Source organism: Cyanistes caeruleus, chromosome 31, assembly GCF_971803275.1.
Source record: "Cyanistes caeruleus chromosome 31, bCyaCae1.hap1.1, whole genome shotgun sequence".
Lineage (NCBI taxonomy): Eukaryota > Metazoa > Chordata > Aves > Passeriformes > Paridae > Cyanistes > Cyanistes caeruleus.
Window position 1 is genome coordinate 3208983 of NC_141731.1, and position 22785 is coordinate 3231767.

The following is a 22785-nucleotide window of genomic DNA, read 5'->3' on the forward strand; positions in this document are numbered from 1 at the left end:
GACAAGGGACCCCGGGGATGGGCACAAGGAAGCCTGAGGGCTCTGGGGTGATTCCCAGGGAGGTCTGGAGGGACACGGCCGGGCCCCTCTCTGTGCCCCGCGAGCAGCGGCCCGGACAGAAAAGTTCAGGAGCGGGAGGAGGTGTTTCTCAAGATTGATTTTAATCCTCATTCTCCTGGTCTGATTTGCTCAGTCCTAAGTTCAGTTCATTTCCCCATGTCGGGCTGTTGTGGCCCTGATGGTGATCCCTGAGTGACCTCTCCCTGCCCTTGTCCCGACCCACGAGGATTTGGATTTGTTTCAGTTCAGTGGAATTCGTGGTGATTTGGGAGGAGCTGGAGCAAAGCAGCTGGAAAGCACAGTGGGCGTGTGTCCTGGGTTGATTATGATGTTAAATTGTATCCCCATTCGTCCACCTAACCCCGACACAGGTTCTGTATTCTTAAAATTCCATCTGAGAGTAAAAGTGAGTGGAAAAGAAGCACCAAGTCTGTTATCAGACTGCACTTGCTCCCCCCGCATCGGGAGTTTTGACTACAGCACAGACAGACAACAAGACACAGATCGCCTTGGCTTTCCAGCTAGCCGGAGCAGAGAGGTCTTCCTGGACTGTTTTCTTTCCCTTTTCCTGAAACGAATCGAAGCTGCTCTGGACTGGGGACTCGGGGGAGCACCGGGAGCACCCCTGGACTACCGGGAGCCCGGCCTGGGCAGCGGCATTTTCCAGCGCCAGAGGGACTGATAACAGAGCCAACACCCCCAGGAAAGAGACCCTCTGAAGTTCCTCATCTCTGCTGAAGGGCGAGAGGTTTTGTAATTTGATATCGTTCATTTTTGTGCTGGGTAGTGCTGTGCCTGGGAAATAAACAGGTTTTTTCCACTCCTCTCAGGGAAATCTCTTCCCGAACTGGATGGGGGGTGGGAGAAAGGGGCCACGTGGGTTTGCTTCCCGGGGGGAGCCCACTGGAGGTTTTCTCCCAAATTTACCCTAAACCAGGACAATAACCCAAATTACACAAACACATCACAAAATTTCAGAAACATCCCTCAAAATTCTAGAAAAAATGACAAAAAATGGCAGAAAACACCCACAAAATTTCCTAAATCTTCTCAAATCTCTACCAAATTCCGGAAGCTTCCCACATAATCTCCAAAAATTTCCGCACAATTTAAGAAAAGCCCCTCAAAACGATTCAAGTCTCCTCAAAATCCCACAAAATTCCAGAAAATTACCACAACATTCCAAAACAATCCCACAAAATTCCAGAAACACCTCACAAACTTACAAAAAAAAACCCCACGAAGTCCCCAAAATCTTCTCATAAGCCCACCAACTTCCAGATACATCCCACACAATCTTTACAAATTTCCACTAAACCTAAGAAAGATCACTCAAAGTTCTTCAAGTCTCCTCAATATCCCACAAAATTCCAGAAACACCTCAAAAATTCCTGAAAGAAATCCACAAAATTCCCAAAATCTTCTCATAAGCCTACCAAATTCCAGAAACATCCCAAAAATTCCTTCAAGTCTCCTCAAAATCCCACAAAATTCCAGACAATTCCTCAACATTCCAAAGAAATCCCACCAAATTGCAGAATCATCTCACAAAATTCCAGAAAAAATAAGCAAAATTACCCAGACCTTCTCATAAGCCTACCAAATTCCAGAAATATCCCAAAAAATCTCCACAAGTTTCCACGCAAAGAAAAACCTTTCAGAATTCTTCAAGTCTCCTCAAAATCCCACCAAATTCTATAAACATTACACAAAATTCCTGAAAAAAACCCACAAAATTCCCAAAATCTTCTCATAAGCCTACCAAATTCCAGAAATAACCCACAAAATCTCCACAAGTTTCCACGCAATCTAAGAAAAATCCCACACAATTCTCCAAGTCTCCTCAAAATCCCACAAAATTCCAGAAACACTGAACAAAATTCCAGAAAAAAACCCACGAAATTCCCAAAATCTTCTCATGAGCTTCCAAAACTCCAGAAACATCCCACAAAAATCTCCAGAAGTTTCCACACAATCTAAGAAAAACCCCTCAAAATTCTTCAAGTCTCCTCAAAATCCCACAAAATTCCAGAAACATTCCACAAAATTCCAGAAAAAACCACAAAATTCCCTAAATCTTCTCCAAACCTTACCAAATTTCAGAAATATCCCACAAAATCTTCACAAATTTCCACAAAGCCTAAGAAAAATCCCACAAAATTATTCAAGGCTCCTCAATATCCTACAAAATACCTCAAAAACCCCACAACATTCAAAAAAATTTCTAACAATTCTCGAAACAACCCACAAAATCTCTCAAGTCTCCTCAAAATCCCACAAAATTGCAGACAATTACCACAACATTCCAAAAAAATCCCACAAATTCCAAAAATCTTCTCATAACCCTACCAAATTCCAGAAACATCCCACAAAATCTCCACTAATTTCCACACAATCTAAGAAAAATGTACTCAAAATTCTTCAAGTCTCCTCAGAATCCCACAAAATTCCAGACAATTCCACAACATTCCAAAGAAATCCCACCAAATTCCAGAAACACCTCAAAAAATTCCAGAAAAAATCCACAAAATTGCCAACATCTTCTCATAAGCCTACCAAATTCCAGAAATATCCCACAAAATCTCCACAAGTTTCCACGCAATCTAAGAAAAATCCCACACAATTCTTCAAGTCTCCTCAAAATCCCACCAAATTCCAGGAACATTCCACAAAATTCCAGAAAAAAACCACAAAATTACCTAAATCTTCTCAAAACCCTACCAAATTCCAGAAACATCCATCATAATCTTTACAAATTTCCACTAAACCTAAGAAAGATCCCTCTAAATTCTTCAAGGCTCCTCAATATCCCACAAAATTCCACAGAAACCCCACAACATTCCAAAAAAATCCAAAAAATTCCAGAAACATCCCACACATTCCTTCAAGTCTCCTCAAAATCCCACAAAATTCCAGACAATTCCAAAACATTCCAAAGAAATCCCTCCGAAATCCAGAAATACCTCACAAAATTCCTTAAAAAAAGCCACAAAATTCCCCAGATCTTCTTATAAGCCCACCAAATTCCAGAAATATCCCATAAAATCTCCACAAATTTCCACGCAATCTAAGAAAACCCCCTCAAAATTCTTCAAGACTCCTCAAAATCCCACAAAATTCCATAAACATTACACAAAATTCCTGAAAAAACCCACAAAATTCCCAAAATCTTCTCATAAGCTTACCACATTCCAGAAAATCTCCACAAAAATCTCCACAAATTTCCACACATTCTAACAAAAATCCCACACAATTCTTCAAGGCTCCTCAAAATCCCACAAAATCCAAGAAAACTGCCACAACATTCCAAAAAAATCCTAACAATTCTAGAAACAGCCCACAAAATCTCTCAGGTCTCCTCAGTATCCCACAGAATTCCAGAAAATTACGACAGCATTTCAAAAAAATCCCACCAAATTCCAAAAATCTTCTCATAACCCTACCAAATTCCAGAAAACATTACACAAAATCTCCACTAATTTACACAAAATCTAAGAAAAATGTACTCAAAATTCTTCAGGTCTCCTCAGAATCCCACAGAATTCCAGACAATTCCACAACATTCCAAAGAAATCCCACCAAATTCCAGAAACACCTCAAAAATTCCAGAAAAAATCCACAAAATTCCCAAAATCTTCTCATAGGCCTACCAAATTCCAGAAATATCCCACAAAATCTCCACAAGTTTCCACGTAATCTAAGAAAAATCCCACACAATTCTTCAAGTCTCCTCAAAATCCCACAAAATTCCAGAAACATTCCACAAAATTCCAGAAAAAAACCACAAAATTCCCTAAATCTTCTCAAAACCCCACCAAATTCTAGAAACACCCTAAAAAATCTCCACTAATTTCCACGCAATCTAACAAAAAGGCCCACACAATTCTTCAAGGCTCCTCAGAATCTTACAAAATTCCAGACAATTCCAAAACATTCCAAAGAAATCCCACCAAATTCCAGAAACATCCCACAAAATTCCAGAAAATCTCCACAAAAATCTCCACAAATTTCCACACAATCTAAGAAAAATCCCACACAATTCTTCAAGGCTCCTCAAAATCCCACAAAATTCCAGAAACATTACACAAAATTCCTGAAAAAAACCCACAAAATTCCCAAAATCTTCTCATAAGCCTACCAAATTCCAGAAATAACCGACAAAATCTCCACAAGTTTCCACGCAATCTAAGAAAAATCCCACTCAATTCTCCAAGTCTCCTCAAAATCCCACAAAATTCCAGAAACATTGAACAAAATTCCAGAAAAAAACCCACGAAATTCCCAAAATCTTCTCATAAGCTTACAAAACTCCAGAAACATCCCACAAAAATCTCCACAAGTTTCCACACAATCTAAGAAAAACCCCTCAAAATTCTTCAAGTCTCCTCAGAATCCCACATAATTCCAGACAATTCCAAAACATTCCAAAGAAATCCCACCAAATTCCAGAAACATCCCACAAAATTCCAGAAAAAAATCCACAAAACCCCCAATATCTTCTCATAAGACCACCAAATTCCAGAAATATCCCACAAAATCTCCACAAGTTTCCACACAATCTAAAAAAAATCCCACACAACATTTCAAGGCTCCTCAAAATCACACACAATCCAAGAAAACTGCCACAACATTCCAAAAAAATCCAACAAAATTCCCTAAATCTTCTGAAAACCCTACCAAATTCCAGAAAATCTCCACAAAAATCTCCACAAATATCCACAAAATCTAAGAAAAATCCCACAAAATTCTCCAAGTCTCCTCAAAATCCCACAAAATTCCAGAAACATTGAACAAAATTCCAAAAAAAACCCCACGAAATTCCCAAAATCTTCTCATAAGCTTCCAAAACTCCAGAAACATCCCACAAAAATCTCCACAAGTTTCCACACAATCTAAGAAAAACCCCTCAAAATTCTTCAAGTCTCCTCAAAATCCCACAAAATTCCAGAAACATTCCACAAAATTCCAGAAAAAACCCACAACATTCCCTAAATCTTCTCAAAACCCTACCAAATTCCTGAAATATCCCACATAATCTTCACAAATTTCCACAAAGCCTAAGAAAAATCCCACAAAATTATTCAAGGCTCCTCAGTATCCTACAAAATTCCTCAAAAACCCCACAACAGTCAGAAAAAATCCTAACAATTGTAGAAACAACCCACAAAATCTCTCAGGTCTCCTCAAAGTCCCACAAAATTGCAGACAATTACCACAACATTCCAAAAAAATCCCACAAATTCCAAAAATCTTCTCATAACCCTACCAAATTCCAGAAACATCCCACAAAATCTCCACTAATTTCCACACAATCTAAGAAAAATGTACTCAAAGTTCTTCAAGTCTCCTCAGAATCCCACAAAATTCCAGACAATTCCACAACATTCCAAAGAAATCCCACCAAATTCCAGAAACACCTCAAAAAATTCCAGAAAAAATCCACAAAATTCCCAAAATCTTCTCATAAGCCTACCAAATTCCAGAAATATCCCACAAAATCTCCACAAGTTTCCACGCAATCTAAGAAAAACCCCTCAAAATTCTTCAAGTCTCCTTCCTCAAAATCTCACAAAATTTCAGAAACATTCCACAAAATTCCAGAAAAAAACCACAAAATTACCTAAATCTTCTCAAAACCCTACCAAATTCCAGAAATATCCCCCAAAAAATCTCCACAAGTTTCCACACATTCTAACAAAAATCCCACATAATTCTTCAGGGCTCCTCTATATCCTACAAAATTCCACAGAAACCCCAAACATTCCAAAAAAATCCAAAAAATTCTAGAAACATCCAACAAAATCCTTCAAGTCTCCTCAAAATCCCACAAAATTCCAGACCATTCCATAACATTCTAAAGAAATCCCATCAAAATCCAGAAATACCTCACAAAATTACTGAAAAAATCCACAAAATTCCCCAGATCTTCTTATAAGCCCACCAAATTCCAGAAATATCCCATAAAATCTCCACAAATTTCCACGCAATCTAAGAAAAACCTTTCAGAATTCTTCAAGTCTCCTCAAAATCCCACAAAATTCCATAAACATTACACAAAATTTCTGAAAAAAATCCACAAAATTCCCAAAATCTTCTCATAAGCTTACCACATTCCAGAAATATCCCACAAAAATCTCCACACATTTCCATGCAATCTAAGAAAAATCCCACACAATTCATCAAGGCTGCTTAAAATCCCACAAAATTCCAGAAAATTACCACAACTTTCCAAAAAAATCCCACAAAATTCCATAAAACTTCAGAAAACCCTACCAAATTCTTGAAATATCCCCACAAAATCTCCACTAATTTCCACAAAATCTAAGAAAAATGTACTCAAAATTCTTCAAGTCTCTACAAAATCACCCAAATTACAAAAAAACCCACAAAATTCCAGAAACATCCCACCAAATTCCAGAAAAATTCCAAAAAATGGCAGAAAACACCCACAAAAGTTCCTAAATCTTCTCAAAACCCCACTAAATTCTAGAAACGTCCCTCATAATCTTTACAAATTTCAACTAAACCTAAGAAAAATCCTTAAAAATTCTTCAAGTCTCCTCAATATCCCACAAAATTCCACAGAAACCACAAAACATTCCAAAAAAATACTAACACTTCTAGAAACACCCCACAAAATCCTTCAAGTCTCCTCAAAATCCCACAAAATTCCATACAATTCCACAACATTCAAAAAAAATCCCACCAAATTCCAGATACATTCCCTCAAAATTCCGGAAAAGTTCCTGAATCTTCTCATAAGCCCACCAAATTCCAGAAATATCCCACAAAATCTCCACAAATTTCCACACAATCTAAGAAAAACCCCTCAAAATTCTTCAAGTCTCCTCAAAATAACACAAAATTCCAGAAATAGTCCACAAAATTCCAGAAAAAACCCATGAAATTACCTTAATCTTCTCATAAGCCTACCAAATTCCAAAAACACCCTACAAAATCTCCACTAATTTCCACAAAATCTAAGAAAAAGGCCATCAAAATTCCTCAAGTCTCCTCAAAATCACCCAAATTACACCAAAACATCACAAAATTCCAGAAACATCCCTCAAAATTCCAGAAAAATCCCAAAAAATGGCAGAAAACACCCCCAAAATTTCCTAAATCTTCTGAAAACCTTACGACATTCCAGAATCATCCCACATAATCTTTACAAATTTCCACAAAACCTTAGAAAAATCCCTCAAAATTCTTCAAGTCCCCTCAATATCCCACAATGATCCACAATACCCCAAAACATTCAAAAAAAAAATCCCAAAAATTCTTGAAATATCCCACAAAATTCTAGAAAAAAAGCAAGAAATTCCTTAAATCTTCTCACAGGCTCACGAAATTCCAGATATATCCCACAAAATTCTCCACAAATTTCCACACAATCTAAGAAAAATGCCTAAAAAAACTTTTCATGAGTCTTCAAAATGTTTCAAAATTCGAAAAAAATCTCACAAAATTCAAGAATCTTCCACAAAAATCTCTTCAATATCCCACAAAATTTTAAAAAAAATCACACAACATTAAAGAAAAAAATACCACAAAATTCCCTAAATCTTCTCAAAACTTTACTGAATTCCAGAAACATCCCACAAAATCTCCACAATTTCCACAAAATTCTACAAAAATTCCTCAAAGTTTGAGAAAATTCCACAAAATTTAAGAGAAGTTTGACAACATTTGAAAAAAATACCAGAAAATTACCTAAATTTTCTCCCTTCACCAAATTCCAGAAACATCTCACAAAATCTCCACTAATTTCCAGAAAATATTAGAAATATCCCTCAAAATTCATCAAGTTTCCTCAATATATCACAAAATTCCAGAAAAATCCTACAAAATTGCAGCAAAAACCCCAAAAAATCCTTAAATCTTCTCATAACCCTACCAAATTTATGAAACATCCCACAAAATCTCCACAAAGTTCCACAAAATCTAAGAAAAATCCCGTGGAATTCTACATGTTTCCTCAATATCCCTCAAAATTCTACAATACCCCCTCCAAATTCTGGAAATATCCCACAAAATCTCCACAAATTTCCACACAATCTAAGAAAAATCCCACAAAATTGTTCAAGTCTTCTCAAAATCCCACAAAATTCTACAAAAATTCCACAAAAGTGCCACAAAATTCTTCAAAATGCCACCAAATTCCAGAAACATAAAAAAAATCTCTTCAAATTTCCACAACATTCCAAAATATTTCCTCAAAATTCCAGAAACATCCACACAGATCTCTTCCACTTTCAACAAAATTCCAGAAATATCCCTCAAAATTCTTCAAGTCTCTTCATTATCCCACAACATTCCAGAAAAATCCCACAAAATTAAAAAAAAATCCCAAAAAATAGCATATAAATCCCTCAAAATTGCAGAAAAAAATAAAATAAGTCCTTAAATCTTCTCAAAACTGAATCAAATTTTTGAAACATCCCACAAAATCTCCACAAATTCCCACAAAATCTAAGAAAGATGCCTGAAAATTCTTCATGTCTCCTCAATATCCCTCAAAATTCCATAAAACCCCCACGAAACTCCAGAAGCATCACACAAAATTTAAGGAACAATCCCACAATATTCCAGAAAAATCCCCCAAAAATTCTTCAAGACTTCTCAAAATCCCACAAAATTTTACAACATTCAAAAAAAATCCCACAAAATTCCAAAAAAATCCCACAAAAGTATTTAAATTTTATCAAAATCCCACAAAAGCTCAGAAAAATCACATGAAATTCCAGAAAAATCCGACAAAAATCCCTGAAACCTCTCAAAACCCTACCGAATTCCAGAAACATCCTAAAAAATCTGCTCCAATTTCCACAAAGCCTAAGAAAAATCCCTCAAAATTCCTCGTCTCCTCAAAATCCCACAAAATTCCACAAAAACCCCACAACATTCCATAAAAATCCCAATAATTCTATAAACCTCCCACAAAATATTTCAAGTCTCCTTAAAATCCCACAAAATGGCAGAAAGCACCCACAAAATTTCCTAAAACTTCTTAAAACCCTACACATTTCCAGAAACATCCCAAAGTATCTTCATAAATTTCTAAAAAATTCCAGAAAAATCCCATAAAATTGCAGAAAAATAAAAAAACCTCTCAATCTTATCAAAACCATACCAATTTCCAGAAACATCCCACAGAATCTCCTCCTATTTACACAGAATTCCAGAAAAAAAAAAATCACAAAATTGTTGAAAAGCCCCACAAAATTCAAGAAAAATCCCACCAAATTCCAGAAAAATCCCACAAAATTCCCTAAATCTTCACAAAACCCTACCAAATTCCAGAAACATCCACAAAATCTCCACAGTGTTCCACAAAATTCCAGAAAAATACCAAAAAACTCTTCAAGTCTTCTCAGAATCCCACAAAATTCTAGAAAAATTCTCAAAATTCCAGAAAATTTCCCACAAAATTCCCTAAATCTCCTCAATATCTCACAAAATTTTACATAATATCACACAAAATTCCACAAATTTCTCACAAAATTCCAGTAAAATCTGATGAAATTGTTAGCGTTCAGGAGCACAATCACGAATGATTATATGCAGGTGCTTTATTAAGAGATCTGGGTGTCAGGGGTACACATACCCAAATCTGACCCGACTTGGTTTTGAGTTGAACATGTTTTTCTACTCTATCGTTATATAACTTATATATTAATTATTAAACTTACATCATTCTATTGTATACATTGATGTTACCCAAGCATGGATTTCTCATGATCCCCCTCAGACCCCTAACATTGTTCCTCATGTTCTTTAAACAATAATAATATCTAATCACATCTAACAATTGTATCATTTATTATATACTGCTAACACAGGTGCAGTTTCACCTGATCTTTAGCAAGGACAAGGCCTGACATTTCCCAGAGCCTACTTTTCCCAGGCTTGCCAAACCTAACTTTATTTCTAAGTCCCTGAATTTTCTAAGATTTTAAGACCTTTTACTATTATTCCCCCCTTTGAAAGCATTTTTATTTCACTAGAAGTGCAAATGTTTTCACTTGATACAATCCTTTGTTTCTGAGTTTATACTTGATGTTCTTCGAATCCTTTATTGATGTAAGCATTGTCCTGGATGTTGTCACGAACTGGAGAACCAGAAGATGGTGGGTAAGGATCTCACATCAGTGCCTTTATTATTTTCTGGTTCCAGGACATTTTCTTCTGTATTTCTCCCTTGAAGATGCTGTCAACTAACCAAATTGCTAAGAATACAGTTAGTAAGATGATCACACTCTCAATGATAGATTTAATCCATGAACTCACATTCCACCCTAAACCTTTGAAGATTTTGCCTAACCACCTTGGAGACAAATCCTTTTGCTCTTCCTATGCTTCGTGCTCTATTTGTTGCAATTGATTGATGTCATATTCTACATGTGCAATTACATTTGCGGTGTGGATGCAGCAATGATCAATCCATCCCTTTAAAAAACTCACACACTCCATGCTCTTTCAGGAGTAGTAAATTGTAATTGTACGTTTAGTTCTTTAAATCTTTCTCTGGTCACTCTTGCTAATTTATCTGCCGGACCTGTAAGTTTGTACAACATTTCTTTATTCTGATAGTTTGCTATAGGGCCAAGTAAAGACTCTAGGGTCCACCCAAATTTCACTCTACTAGAGGCTTCTTGCCAAGTGTCACCCTGATTCTGTTCCTACCCTAATCTTCCCTAGCTATGTCTGTGTCTAGCCACTGAGTTGTTTTTTAAGCAGATTTCACATTTTGACATTACTGATTTTGCCATTGTTAGCATCCGTACCGAGATTAATTTTTGTTTCATCAATTTCACCAATGCCTCTGCACCCCAATGACATTTGTTATGTTTCATTTGTAGAACTTTATTGGAGGACCGCCAGCAACTCACCGCTCTTCACAGAAGTAAATGTGAATGCCGTTTATTTCTATCTTTAGCACACCTTTTATAGGGTTCTACAGGGCCCGCGGGCAGAGCAAGTTACTATTGTCTAACACACACAGGTTTACATTTTTTCTCCTACACACAAAGATATTGTTTTGCTTTACTCTCTCTTCTGCAGGAAGGTTTCAAGGACTTTAGCCTTTAATATCACGACTTATTTCAAAGACTGGTTTGTGCAGACAGGCCTTTACTAATATATAAAATATAGCAACCATTCCCCCTTTCTCTTTTTGCACAAACCAGGCTTTGGATGTGACTCATTCTATACTCTTATGAAGACAAGATAACACACAACTTAGACTTTCATCCCCATTAACATTATAAATAAAGTCCGTCCCCCTTCTAGCACAAGAGACCTCAACCATCCGGTGATGCCCCAGCTGGAGAACCAACTTCCAGTGGGGTCACTATCTTCTTTCAGGGCATGTAACCCATCCTGTAGCTGTTGTAGTTGCTCATGGATGGAAGCTGAATGATCAGTAAGATTCAGACAGCACATGCCTTCAAACTCCTCACAACCATGTCCTTGTGCTAAGAGCAAAAAGTCAATTGCGGCTCGATTTTGTAATACTGCATGACGTACACTACTCACATCGGCTGAAGCTCACTTAACATTGTGGATGTTAAATTCAATTCTTTCTTAGTCTAACAAGCGAGCCTTTTTAGAGTTGCTAAGCTTTAATTCATTCAGGCTTCACTTTGACTGACTGATGTTTTTTATTTTATCAACTACATTCAGCAATTGGTGTAAGCTTGGATGGAAACAAAGTAAGTTTCCCAAAATAACAGGGTTTTCTATGTGGATTAGCAGGAATCTCATTCCATGCTCTATCTCCACAGATTAGGAATATGGAACTAATTAATCGCTTTGGTAATTGTTCTGTGAGATTGCACCACTAATAAAGGCTTTACTCTGTGTAGTAACGAGATCAGCTATAGGGTTGTCTGCAGCCCAGTGCTGCATTACTTTGTTAGAATGGCTTCTGTTGGGGGTTCAAACATTATCCATCCACCTGAGGTATTGGTGGAACCTAACAAATCTAATTCTTCTGAGGGCTGCATAGTAACATTGAGAACTTTGGTAATTTTTGCTTGCCTGCAGGCTTCAAGTTGTCTTAATGTGAAGCCAACAGTGCAATTGCACTCTTGCAACATTGCCAACCCATTCAGTCGAGTCTCATTACTAATTAAACCTTTAAATGCTGGAGGATCCTATTCAGGGACTCCTATGAGACAGGTGTGAAAAGGATCTCCAGGTGTGGCTAGGCTCAAACACATTGACCTTTGGCCAGTTCAGTGTGCCAGAGTGACCCATATGTTCTGTAGCTTTTGGATGTTAGTTAGCAGACAGTTGGTCGGGACTATACACAACACAATTACCATAAGCAGTCTGTTCCATGTAAATGACACCATACTTGCAAACTCACAGCTAAACTTTAACGTTAAATGAACTTTCAAAGATGCTTACACTACCTCTTGAAGGGGGAAATGCTTATACTTTATACTAATATAACAATTACTACACAGGCTAAACTCTTTATCTTAAACTATTATCTAACTACTTTTAACACAGGTGCTCTGGTATATATGTAGTCTAAGTGTGGAAGCAATTTGCTGAAAGGGTAAACACACAACTACAATTTGCTTTATATACAGTTAGATGGAGTCTCTACACTTTTCTTAGACCTTCTACAGAATTTCCTTCACAAACAGACTATGATTTAACAAGATTCAGTCTTGGAACGTTCACTGCTCCCTTGATGTCAGCTGGCAGCTGATCGGTGACTGAGGGCTTTGATGTTCAGGTTGTTCTTCACATCCTTCTAAATCTTAAAACAAAGGATAACTGAAAAATTGGTAGAGACACAACATCATAATAACAACATAAAATTTCTGTTGGTAAACTGTCTGTATAGTGTTCAGACACAACTGTGTCCTGACAGCTCCACTTCTGATCCATGTCTGGAGTACCAAGGCTGTGTGGTGACTTCTCTGTTCACTGGATCTCGTGTGTTCAGAGGCACACAGTCTGGTCAGAGGGACAGGTGACCTTTTTGAACCTACCAACAAAACACAGACACTTCTCCCCTTGAAGTTAATAAATTACACTAATCAAATGCTTTTAGAGCATCAATTTCCCCCGTTTTTTTTTTAAAAAAAAATAAAATGAGATGTACTTCTGTTATAAACATCAACATTAACACAAAACCATAAACAATCAGTAAGAACCTATAGCAGTTAAAAATCAATAAATCATAAACATTATTAATAAGATATGTAATATAAAACTACTATTAATTACTAAAACACTGCACCAGCATCCCATAGTTAGCAAGCAAACAGAAACAAAAAATCATCAGTGAAGGATTGGATCACCACCTCTGGAAATGATTCTTCAAGCTCACTTCAAAATTGATCCAGCTGTCATATTAATAGGGTCAAATTGCTGAGTCAAAAAGTGACTCAAATACTGATTTGGGACAGAAAACATCTGGATCTGCTGGCAAATATTCCATCCAGGTAAAGTCAAGGCTTGGCCAGGGCCTGGCTTTAAACTGGAAAGATGCCTCTTAACTCATTTCTAAAACAAGGTTCTCAATAGCAGCAGCTAGGAGATGCTTACAGCACAGCAAACTGTTAAAATGCATTTGTACAAAGCAAATGATCAGAAGCCTCAGGTACCAGACCAATTAAACCATGCAGCAGTTGGTTTAATCTGAAGCCTCTCCCATGGCAGCTGATCCTCAGCAATGGTACATCTTCTTAAAATTCTGGAAACACTGAAAAATAAGAAAGCTATAACAAACAAAAACTGCAGAGATTGCAACAACCAACAGAACTCCTGATGAAGTCAAGGGTGTCACAGACTGCATTCCCTTCTATCCACAAGCAGGTGTTCATCAGTGTTCTCTCACAGCTGTTTCAGTTGTGGCTATCTTCATCTCTCTAGGAAAATAACTATACTTTGCAGTTTAGACAAGTGTCTCCAATAAAATATAAAGAATTTAAATTAAACAATATTTAAACCTAACAATAATGATTTATGACAAAAGGAAGTAACAAACTTAACCTTAAAAGAATATCTAAGTTATAAAACTTAACTTAAAAACATTCAAGCCTAAATATAATAAAACTTGACTATTCTTAATTCTATTAACACTTAATTTATATTAAATAAAAACATAACTTAATCTTATTCTGTTACTACAAAGAGGCAACTAAAGGTTTGATATATACCTTTTAAACACAATATAACAGTAACATAGATTCACTATAAAGATTATAAAAACATAACAAATCCATCACAATACTATGTCATCTAGCTTTGAGAATAACTCACAATAACTGCAAATGGTACTAAAAATACTTATTCATAACAGGAATTTGCCTTGCTTAAATTGGTTAGGATTTTAAAGTGCAGTTTTTCTAGAGAAAAACCACAACAACACAGGATTTGGCAAGTTGCCATTCAGCTTTTGTAGCACTTTTCATAAACATTAAGTCTAATTCCTAAACTAAAATCCAAAATCCAAATTGGTATATATGCAGTTATATGTGTTTTATATAACAAAAGGACTCACATTGAAATTACCTTATTAAAATTGTGGGAAAAACAAGCAAATGGGTAATATATACTTTAACTTAACTTTGTCTTGTACAGTAAAGTTCTCTTAACTAATTATTTTTTTTTTAAACCACAAATCTCTTTTGTAGATAACATTAATTGTAAGGTTTTCTTAGAAGCTGTAAATCATACCATATTTTAACCTTAGGTTTTAAAACTAATTATTGCAAGGTAACTTCTGCTAATATTCACCTTAAACACCTTTTTTTTTTGAAAAGGGGCCTTTTTAAACTTTCAAAGAAACACAATAATTTCTCCAGTAAAACTCTAAAAAACTGCAACTGCATAAATTCATTATTACTTAAAACACAAAATTAACTCTAAAAGGGTATATAAAAACATTTTTAAAAACCCATGAACCATGACTTTTTAACAAACTGGGTACTATCCTGGTGCTCTTTCTTAGAGAGGGAGCCGGGGGTGGACTGCCCGCCCTGCTGCTGCTCTCTGCTGCTGTTATCTTTCTTCACATTCTCCACATGCTCTTGCAGAAAAAAAACAACAAAAAAACACCTCACAAAGTTAACACATACAGTTACTTCTCTCAATCTCTCTTGTTCACTGATAGAGGATTGGTCATCACGGAAGAGAAGAACCCTGACGTGGATGACGAGCCTTCCCAGTGGGGAGACCTTCGGGCCCAAGAGCCTCGCCTCTACGGAGCAGGGAGTCACCAAGAGTTGCACCAGGGGAAGGTGGCTGTGAGAGTGCCCTGGGGAGATGTGGCACAGCAACACCTCTACCAGTGGCAACAAAGGGTGACAGTCAAGGAGCTGCCCCAAGGGGAGAAGGAGGTGAGTGACCTAAAGCTGTCCCAGCAAGGGGAAGGAAGTGCGAACAGCCAGGAGAACCAGACACATTCTCCTGCCCCCAGTGAGGAGATGCCATCAGCAGGGGTACAGAGCTCAGGCCCTGCCCCTCACAGCACCTGCTGCTCCCCCAGCCTGCCGGGAGCCCAGAGCCCCAGTGAGCAGCAGGCTGTCGCTGAGGGGAGGTCACTCCTAGCAGAGGAAGGGAGTGAGGAGGGGACCCCAGCTGAGTATGATGAAGACTGGGAACAATACACCCAGAGTGGGTCTTCCCAGGAGTGCCAAGCAGAGCCAGAGCTGTCCCAGGAAGAGGTCAGCAGCTGCCAGGACTGGTACGACTCGGAAGAGTGCAGCGAACTGGGCCATGGAGACTTCCTGGACGGGGACTCCAGCAGCCTAGACAATTCCACCGAGGAAGACAACAGCAGCACACAGGACAGCTATGAATATGTGAGCATCCTCAGCTTTGGGATCACCCCCCTGCCACAGGAGGAGGACAGCTTGGACAAAGTCAGCGTCCTCGAGCTGTGTGAAGCAGAAAGCAGGGCCCAAAGCCTGGCAGCTCTTGCGGCAGACGGGCTGCCAGTGCCTGTCCCTCGGGAGGCCTGGCTTGAGGTCCAGGCACCGGAGTCACTCCGTGCCTCACTTTCCTCCCTGCACGGCCAAGCCTCCATGGCCCAGCAGGGGCCTGAGGCAGGGCCTCAGAGCCTGGGGCCTGCCCTGCACAGCCTCGAGGTCCCCGAGGCCCTCAGGCAGCAGCCGTCTCCCTCCAGCAAACGGCCCGGCTTCCTCAGGCGGGCACGGCGGGCGCTGTGGGCGCTGTTCCGCTGGCCCTGCTGGGCACCACAGCCACAGGAGTAGCGCCGCTGCCAGGCTTACAGATGGCAGCTGGCCCAGGGCCCCAGGGAGCCACACCTTGCCCTGGACATGGCCCTGCAGCCTCAGCTGCCATGGCTACTGTGGACTGTGCCAGGGGCATCTCCCCAACACCCAGAGTCACCGCTGTGGCCAACCCCAAACAGCAGCCATGGGGCACATTGGTGCCAGGGCGCTCAGCAGTGAATCCCAGAGTCATCAAGGTGGGAAGAGACCCCGACAGTCACCCAGTGCCACTGGCCTCCTGGCAGCACCGCCATCACCGCAAAACCACATCCCCAAGGGCCACAACTCTTCGACACTCCAGAGACAGCCACTCCACCACCTCCCCGGGCAACTTCTTCTAATGCCTCACGCCTCTGTCAGAGAAAAACTGCTTCTGATATTGAGTCTGAACTTCCCCTGGTGGCATCACGGGACATTTCCTCTCATGAAAGGATCCCACGCCAGTCCTTTGGGATTATATCCATGAAGAATGGGCACAGACCAGAGGTGCTGCTCCACTGACGTGACTGCAGAACTCTGACTCGTACCATTCTTCCAAAAAAATCAACGTTGAGCTTAGGAAATAGTAGTAGTTAGGAATAAGAATAGGAATAGGAATAAGAAGATGAATAGGAATAAGAAGATAGTCATTAATATAAGAAGAATAGGAATTACAGTAAGCATAACAAGTGAATAAGATTAATTAGAATAAGAAGAATAGGATGAAGAAGAAATAGTAGTAGTAAATAGGAATAAAAATTAGGAATAAGAAGAATAAGAGTAAGACGAAGAAGAAAAAATAGTAGTAGCAATTAAGAAGGGAAAGAAGAAGAAGAAGAAGAAGGGAAAGAAGAAGACGATTTAGATGAAGAAATAGTGAATAGGAAGAAGAAGAAGAAGATCATCAAATTAAAATACACATCTAGGATCCCAGAATGCAGGGAAGGACTATAAAAAGCACCTACTTCCACCTGATCGTCTTCTGAGCACTCTCTGCCTCTGAGACCTCCTCCCTATTTCTATGTCCCTGGCACCCATTTCTTTCTCAATAAAACCCACGTTCAATAAAATCTGCTTGTTGTCCTCCTATGGTCTCATTTGCACCTTCACTGGGGCAGAGACACCTCTCCTTCATGGCATCCTAACCCTGGGTGGAACCATGGGTAGGGTCCCTTCCAGTCATGAACACTCCAGGATTCTGTCAGGACTCCCTTCCCTTCTTCCCTCCGCTTCCAGCTGGAGAATGTGCAGCAAAGCAACCTTTGCTGTCTGCTCTGGGAGCCCACCCAGCTGCTGGACCCTGCCCAGCTCCCTTGGGAGGCACAGCAGGAGCAGCACCCTGGCAGCCTCGGGAATTGCCCTCTGGGGTCCATGGCACACACTGCAATGGGCTGGCATTCCAGCTTCCAGCAAGGAAAAGATGTTCCTGCCCTTCAAGGCAAAGTTCTCAAAGGGCAGAGACCCAAGTGGAGCAAGATCTTACAATGACATTCCACTGCCAGCCTCCATAACTTCATCCAGGGCTGCTTTACCTCCTGGATTGGGGAAAAACAAAAATCAGGAGAGGGTCTTTGGCTGGGAACTGCCACAGGAAAAGAGGGACACTGGGAGGGAAAAAGAGCAGACAAAGGAAGGCAGGAGAGATAGGAGGACACAAATGGCAACCAGCTGAGAAGGTGGCACTCTGAAAACCAAACCGGAACTTATGGAAAAAGAATGGGGCAGAAATGAAGGATTCTGAAACTTTATTTACTATGCTTCTCTGGGCAACCTGTGCCAGGACCTCACCACCCTCACAGGGAAGATTTTCTACATTAAACATGAATTTCCTCTCTTTCACTCTGAGCCACACAAACTCGTTTCTGGTAATTCTCATAAACTGCTCAGCTCTTTGTTCCAGTGCACCCAGCAAGCAACAGGCAGGACAGTTCCACCAGCATGGAAACCCAACTCACAGCTGAGGGACTCAGAAAATCTAAACACCAGCAGAACACCAAAAGGGCACATTTAGCATTTTTGCTACAATACACAGCACTGAAAGTGATAGCTAATGACAGCCTCTTAGTCACCCCAATCCTTTCTCCATTTTAAACTTTCTCTGAAATAACCAAAATAACTCTTCAAATTCCTTCATCTTTATCAATCACAGATCTTTTCAGAGCAGACTCAGGAAGAGAGCACATTAGCATGTTGTTATTCAGACATGGCTTGTTGTCCGTCTTCCCCTGCTAAATGACAGCAGTAGATACTGGGAATAACCAGGTATCCTGAGGAATTTTTCCTGCAGCAAGTTATTTTCCTATCATGGTCCATCTGTAATTTTATGACTTATTAAAAGACCAATATAAATACAGTACAGTGCCTTGCAATTACTCCCCCATATATTTATAAACCTCAAAGTCTTCCAGGTCCTAAAAACAGGAAAAACCCTGTGTCACTCTTTCAGGAGATTAACGTAGTTAAGGACTGGACACATCCTCTGTAGGACTAACTAGAAAAACAGCTGAAGCTCCAGCAGATCCTTAATAAACTTTTCAGGAATAAAATTGTGTTATTTCAGTGTGCTGATTTTTTATTCATCTAGTTATTATCTTTTTATTTCTTTTCTCTTTCTGACTTTTCAAAAGCTGATGTTGCACAAAAAAGTGAGCTGTGGAAACCTGTAGCAAGCTGTTCAATTAGGGCTGAACTGCTCCATCAGCTTCACAGAGAATTTTTATTTGACCCCAGGAATGCTGGTTACTCAAGCAGACTAAACAATTTTGATTCATTTCAGCATGTGAAGACTGGGGTGTGCAGCTTCAGGCCAGGCTGGCAGGGTTGAACAGGAATTCCCAAACAGCACTGGAGTCATGGTCCCCTCAGCATACCCTGCTCCACCCAGCCCCAGCCTGCTGGGAATCAGGCTCAGACGTAAAAGCATGAATTCTGAATATCTCAGGATTGCTGTGTCGCTGCCTGCTCGGCCCTTCACGCCCCGGCTAGCTTGTGCCAAGCGTCAGCGGCAGGACTGGGGAACCAGGTGAGCACTGTGTGGCTCGACCTGGAACCTCTAGAGCTCCTTTGGGCTCGGGCTCTATAGTATGCAGGGCGACACGAGGTGTAGTAAAGGGAGAGAGAGTGCTCGGAGTCCTCCAATTTCCCAGGAACAAGTTTATTCCAGCAGGCGCAGGGAGAAGGCGATGAGGGACAGGGCTGGGATCTCGAGGAGAAAGTCCGAGCCGAGACCCTGGGCACCTCTGTGTGCCAGGTTTTAAAGCCCGTGGGCGGCTCATACAACAGCCAATAATATGGCAGCAGGGGAGGTGTTGTGGGAAGGGGTTACAATACTCAAATCCAATGGTAGGGACTTAGGGGAGGGAGGATAGCTATACAACCAATAGGGCATCGAGTAAGGGGTGATGAGCAGGGAAGGAACCAGAACAAAAGGTGTGGTGTACATAGACTGATAGGGCTTGGGGGTAGGACCAAAGTGATGGATGGGGAACAATCTGGAAAGAGGGGAGAGGTTTACAATGACAGGCAACTGGGAACAAACCATATCGGGATAGTGGGGAGTAACTGGGGCAAACCAACTCTAAACTCAACGAAGGTGAACAAACATACTTAATGAAGGTAAACTAACAGGCGGCAACATCTCCCCCTTTCTTTTTTAGAAAGAGGAGGTTGCATCGGCAGGAGGTGCAGAGGGTTCAACAAACCAGTCTTGGGGTACGGGAGAAGGAGGAGGTGAAGAGGGAGGAGAAGGAGCGCTAACAAAATTGACTTGAGGGGAGGGGGATACAAGATGTAAAACTGATTGAACTAAACATCTTCTTAAAACTGCAAACGCTATTAAAACGATGAAAACACGAAAACAATCCATAAAGCAGTCTTTAAAATGGATGAGAGCCATCCGGAGACCCCCCATCCCGAAAAAACCAGTCATTAGTCTCTTGGCGTATTTGGTGGATCATGCCCTTCATTTCTGTGATGGTTTTCTTGATGTCTGTGCTCCTGGTGGTCAGATTCATGCAGCAAAGTCCCTCAAATTCTTTACAATCATGATTATGGAGGAGCAGTAGGAAATCAATAGCAGCGCGATTTTGTAGCGTTGCTCGCCTGGTTATCTCCTCGTCTTCGAGGAGGTCGCTCAGCGCGGTTGACGTTAAATTGGCTTGCTTGACCACCCAACACTCTAATTGGCCTAATTCTCCAAGGGCTTGTGCCGCAGCCAACCATGGCAGAAATACTGACACAGCAACCCGTTTTGGTTTATTCCAATGAAAAATTTCAGAGTCGCAATCAGGGTCAAGATCTTCGAGACTGCGCTTCTTAATGACCGAATTATTCTTTCGTTCCCAATTTTCAATTTGAGATGTATTGGGCGCAAACAAAGACAACCGGCCTAAAGTGCACGGCCCTCCGAGAAGGCGAGAGGGGATGCCAGCCCACGCTCGGTCCCCACAAACTAAAAATATGCCCTTAGGCAACTTAAGAGGGTAGGAACTGAGGGTTGAGGGCATCTTAACATGGGCGATGTTCTTGCACCAGAAGGCTGCTTGAAACTGTTTGTTGTCCTGCATTAAATTAGAATAAGGAGTAGGATCTGAGGGGTAGTAACGGAAATGGATACAATAGGGTGCGGGGGAGGAGTTTAACAAATCAAATTCTTGGGGCTCAGCGGTTGCCCTTTCCAAGAAGACCAGCCAGTCTCTCCATAGTAGGAGAGGGTTCTGGACAGGCCTCTTAATCTTGTAGGTGAGTGCAGAGCGGGCCACTCGCTGAGCTGGCCTCCCTTTATTAGCTTCGCTGAACAAACTCAACAGGGAATCCGGGTATTCATTAGGCTTTAACGGGATCCCCACCAGGCAAGTGGTCATCGGATTTCCTGCTGCTCCTGTGGATAGGCATAGCTCATCCCGTTGGAGGGACTTTGCCAACATGACCCAAACATTTTGTTTGGGTTGGGGCACGATCCACATGTTGATCTGGGTCACCAGCATCATCAGGAGTGCAGTGGTTGGTGCAACGATCGGGGTGGTCATCTTTCCAATGGCTCTTTCTGAAAACAAAACATACAAAAAACATAACTTTAACTGAAAAGAAAGGTAGGTTGACATAACAAAAAGGGGCTTGGGTTGTTTCCTCCTCCTCCTCGGGATGGGGGATGGCTCATCCGGACACGACGTCATTGACATCCTCGACCCTATCTGGTGGCCTGCTTGGATGTCTGGGGACATAAGGTTTCACCCATCTTTGTGGGATCCACCTTAGTCCCTGGGGCGAGGATATGCAAGCGTACCCCCGCCCCCAGGTCACCAGATCGAAAGGACCCAAGATCTTCTGGGTCTCAGGGTCCCGGACCAGCACTGGAGGGCGCTGCTGCAACTGGTAGTTCTTGTTGGTCTTGAAATGCCGGGCCACTGGAGGGTTAGGGTCCTGTTCGGAACAATTGAGAAAGTTTAGCGTGTAAAGGGCTTTGCACAACCGCTCTTGTGGCGTGCAGCCCTTCACAGTCTCCCTTTGATGAGAATGGACACGCTTGAGCGACTGATGGGCTCCCTCAACGATCGCTTGGCCGGTGGGGGAGTGTGGGATGCCTCTCTTATGTTCCACTCCCCACTCCTGCAGGAATTCCTCCAGTTTCCTGGAGGTGTATGCTGGGCCATTGTCTGTTTTTATTTCTTTGGGGACCCCCAGTACAGAAAAAGCCTGCATTAGGTGCTTACAGACATGCTCGGCTTTCTCTCCTGTGTGGGCAGAAGCAAAGACAGCACCTGAGAAGGTATCGATGGAAAGGTGTACGAACCGAAACCTGCCAAACTCAGGGACGTGTGTTACATCCATCTGCCACACTTCGCAGCTCCCCAGACCTCGAGGGTTGACCCCCGATCCCAAGGAGGGCATTGCGGTGGATTGGCAGTGCGAGCATGTGGCCACAATTGCTCTAGCCTGATCTCGCCGCAGGTGGAATTGGCGGACCAGACCAGGCACATTTTGATGGAACATCTGATGGCTCAGCTTAGCTTGTTGGAACAGATCTGGGAGCTGAGCCATGGAAACAGGGGCAGCGAGGGAATCAGCTACCTGGTTTCCCTCGGCTACCGGGCCAGGGAGATCCGTATGTGACCTTACATGCATTACAAAAAATGGTTGCTTTCTGTGGGAAACAGCATGTATTAGCTTAGAAAGCAACTCAAACAATTTCGGGTTTGAGACCTCCTTCAGAGCAGCGTGCTCTGCTCTGGCAACTACCCCTGCAACATAGGCCGAATCAGTGATTAAATTGAAAGGTTCAGGAAACCTCTCAAAGGCTCTGACGACTGCATCCAACTCAGCAACTTGTGGAGACCCTTCCACATATTGAATATCTGCTTCCCACTGCTGAGTTTCGGGATCTCGCCAAGTCACTACAGACTTGTGAGATGCCCCGGATGCGTCTGTGAACACAGTCAAAGCTTTGAGGGGCTTTCTGCTCCGCATTTCTTTTGGAATCGGTTCA

The 22785-nt window shown here is 41.2% G+C and overlaps 3 protein-coding genes across 3 annotated transcripts in view; all 3 read left to right on the plus strand.

The window, feature by feature from the left end:
- LOC147648732 (uncharacterized) overlaps window positions 1-20619 on the plus strand; it is a 38716-nt gene extending 18097 nt beyond the window's left edge. Inside the window, exons 6-7 of the mRNA XM_086866491.1 lie at window positions 15200-15332; window positions 20515-20619. Of these exons, the coding sequence (XP_086722617.1) occupies window positions 15200-15332; window positions 20515-20619 (238 nt within the window). The remainder of the gene's footprint in view (window positions 1-15199; window positions 15333-20514) is intronic.
- LOC147648733 (uncharacterized) overlaps window positions 1-22785 on the plus strand; it is a 394698-nt gene that overhangs the window by 4424 nt on the left and 367489 nt on the right. The gene's annotated exons all lie outside the window — the stretch shown is intronic.
- LOC147648734 (uncharacterized) overlaps window positions 17051-22785 on the plus strand; it is a 288691-nt gene continuing 282956 nt past the window's right edge. The window contains exon 1 of the mRNA XM_086866546.1: window positions 17051-17177. The gene's annotated coding sequence lies outside the window, so the exon portion shown is untranslated. The remainder of the gene's footprint in view (window positions 17178-22785) is intronic.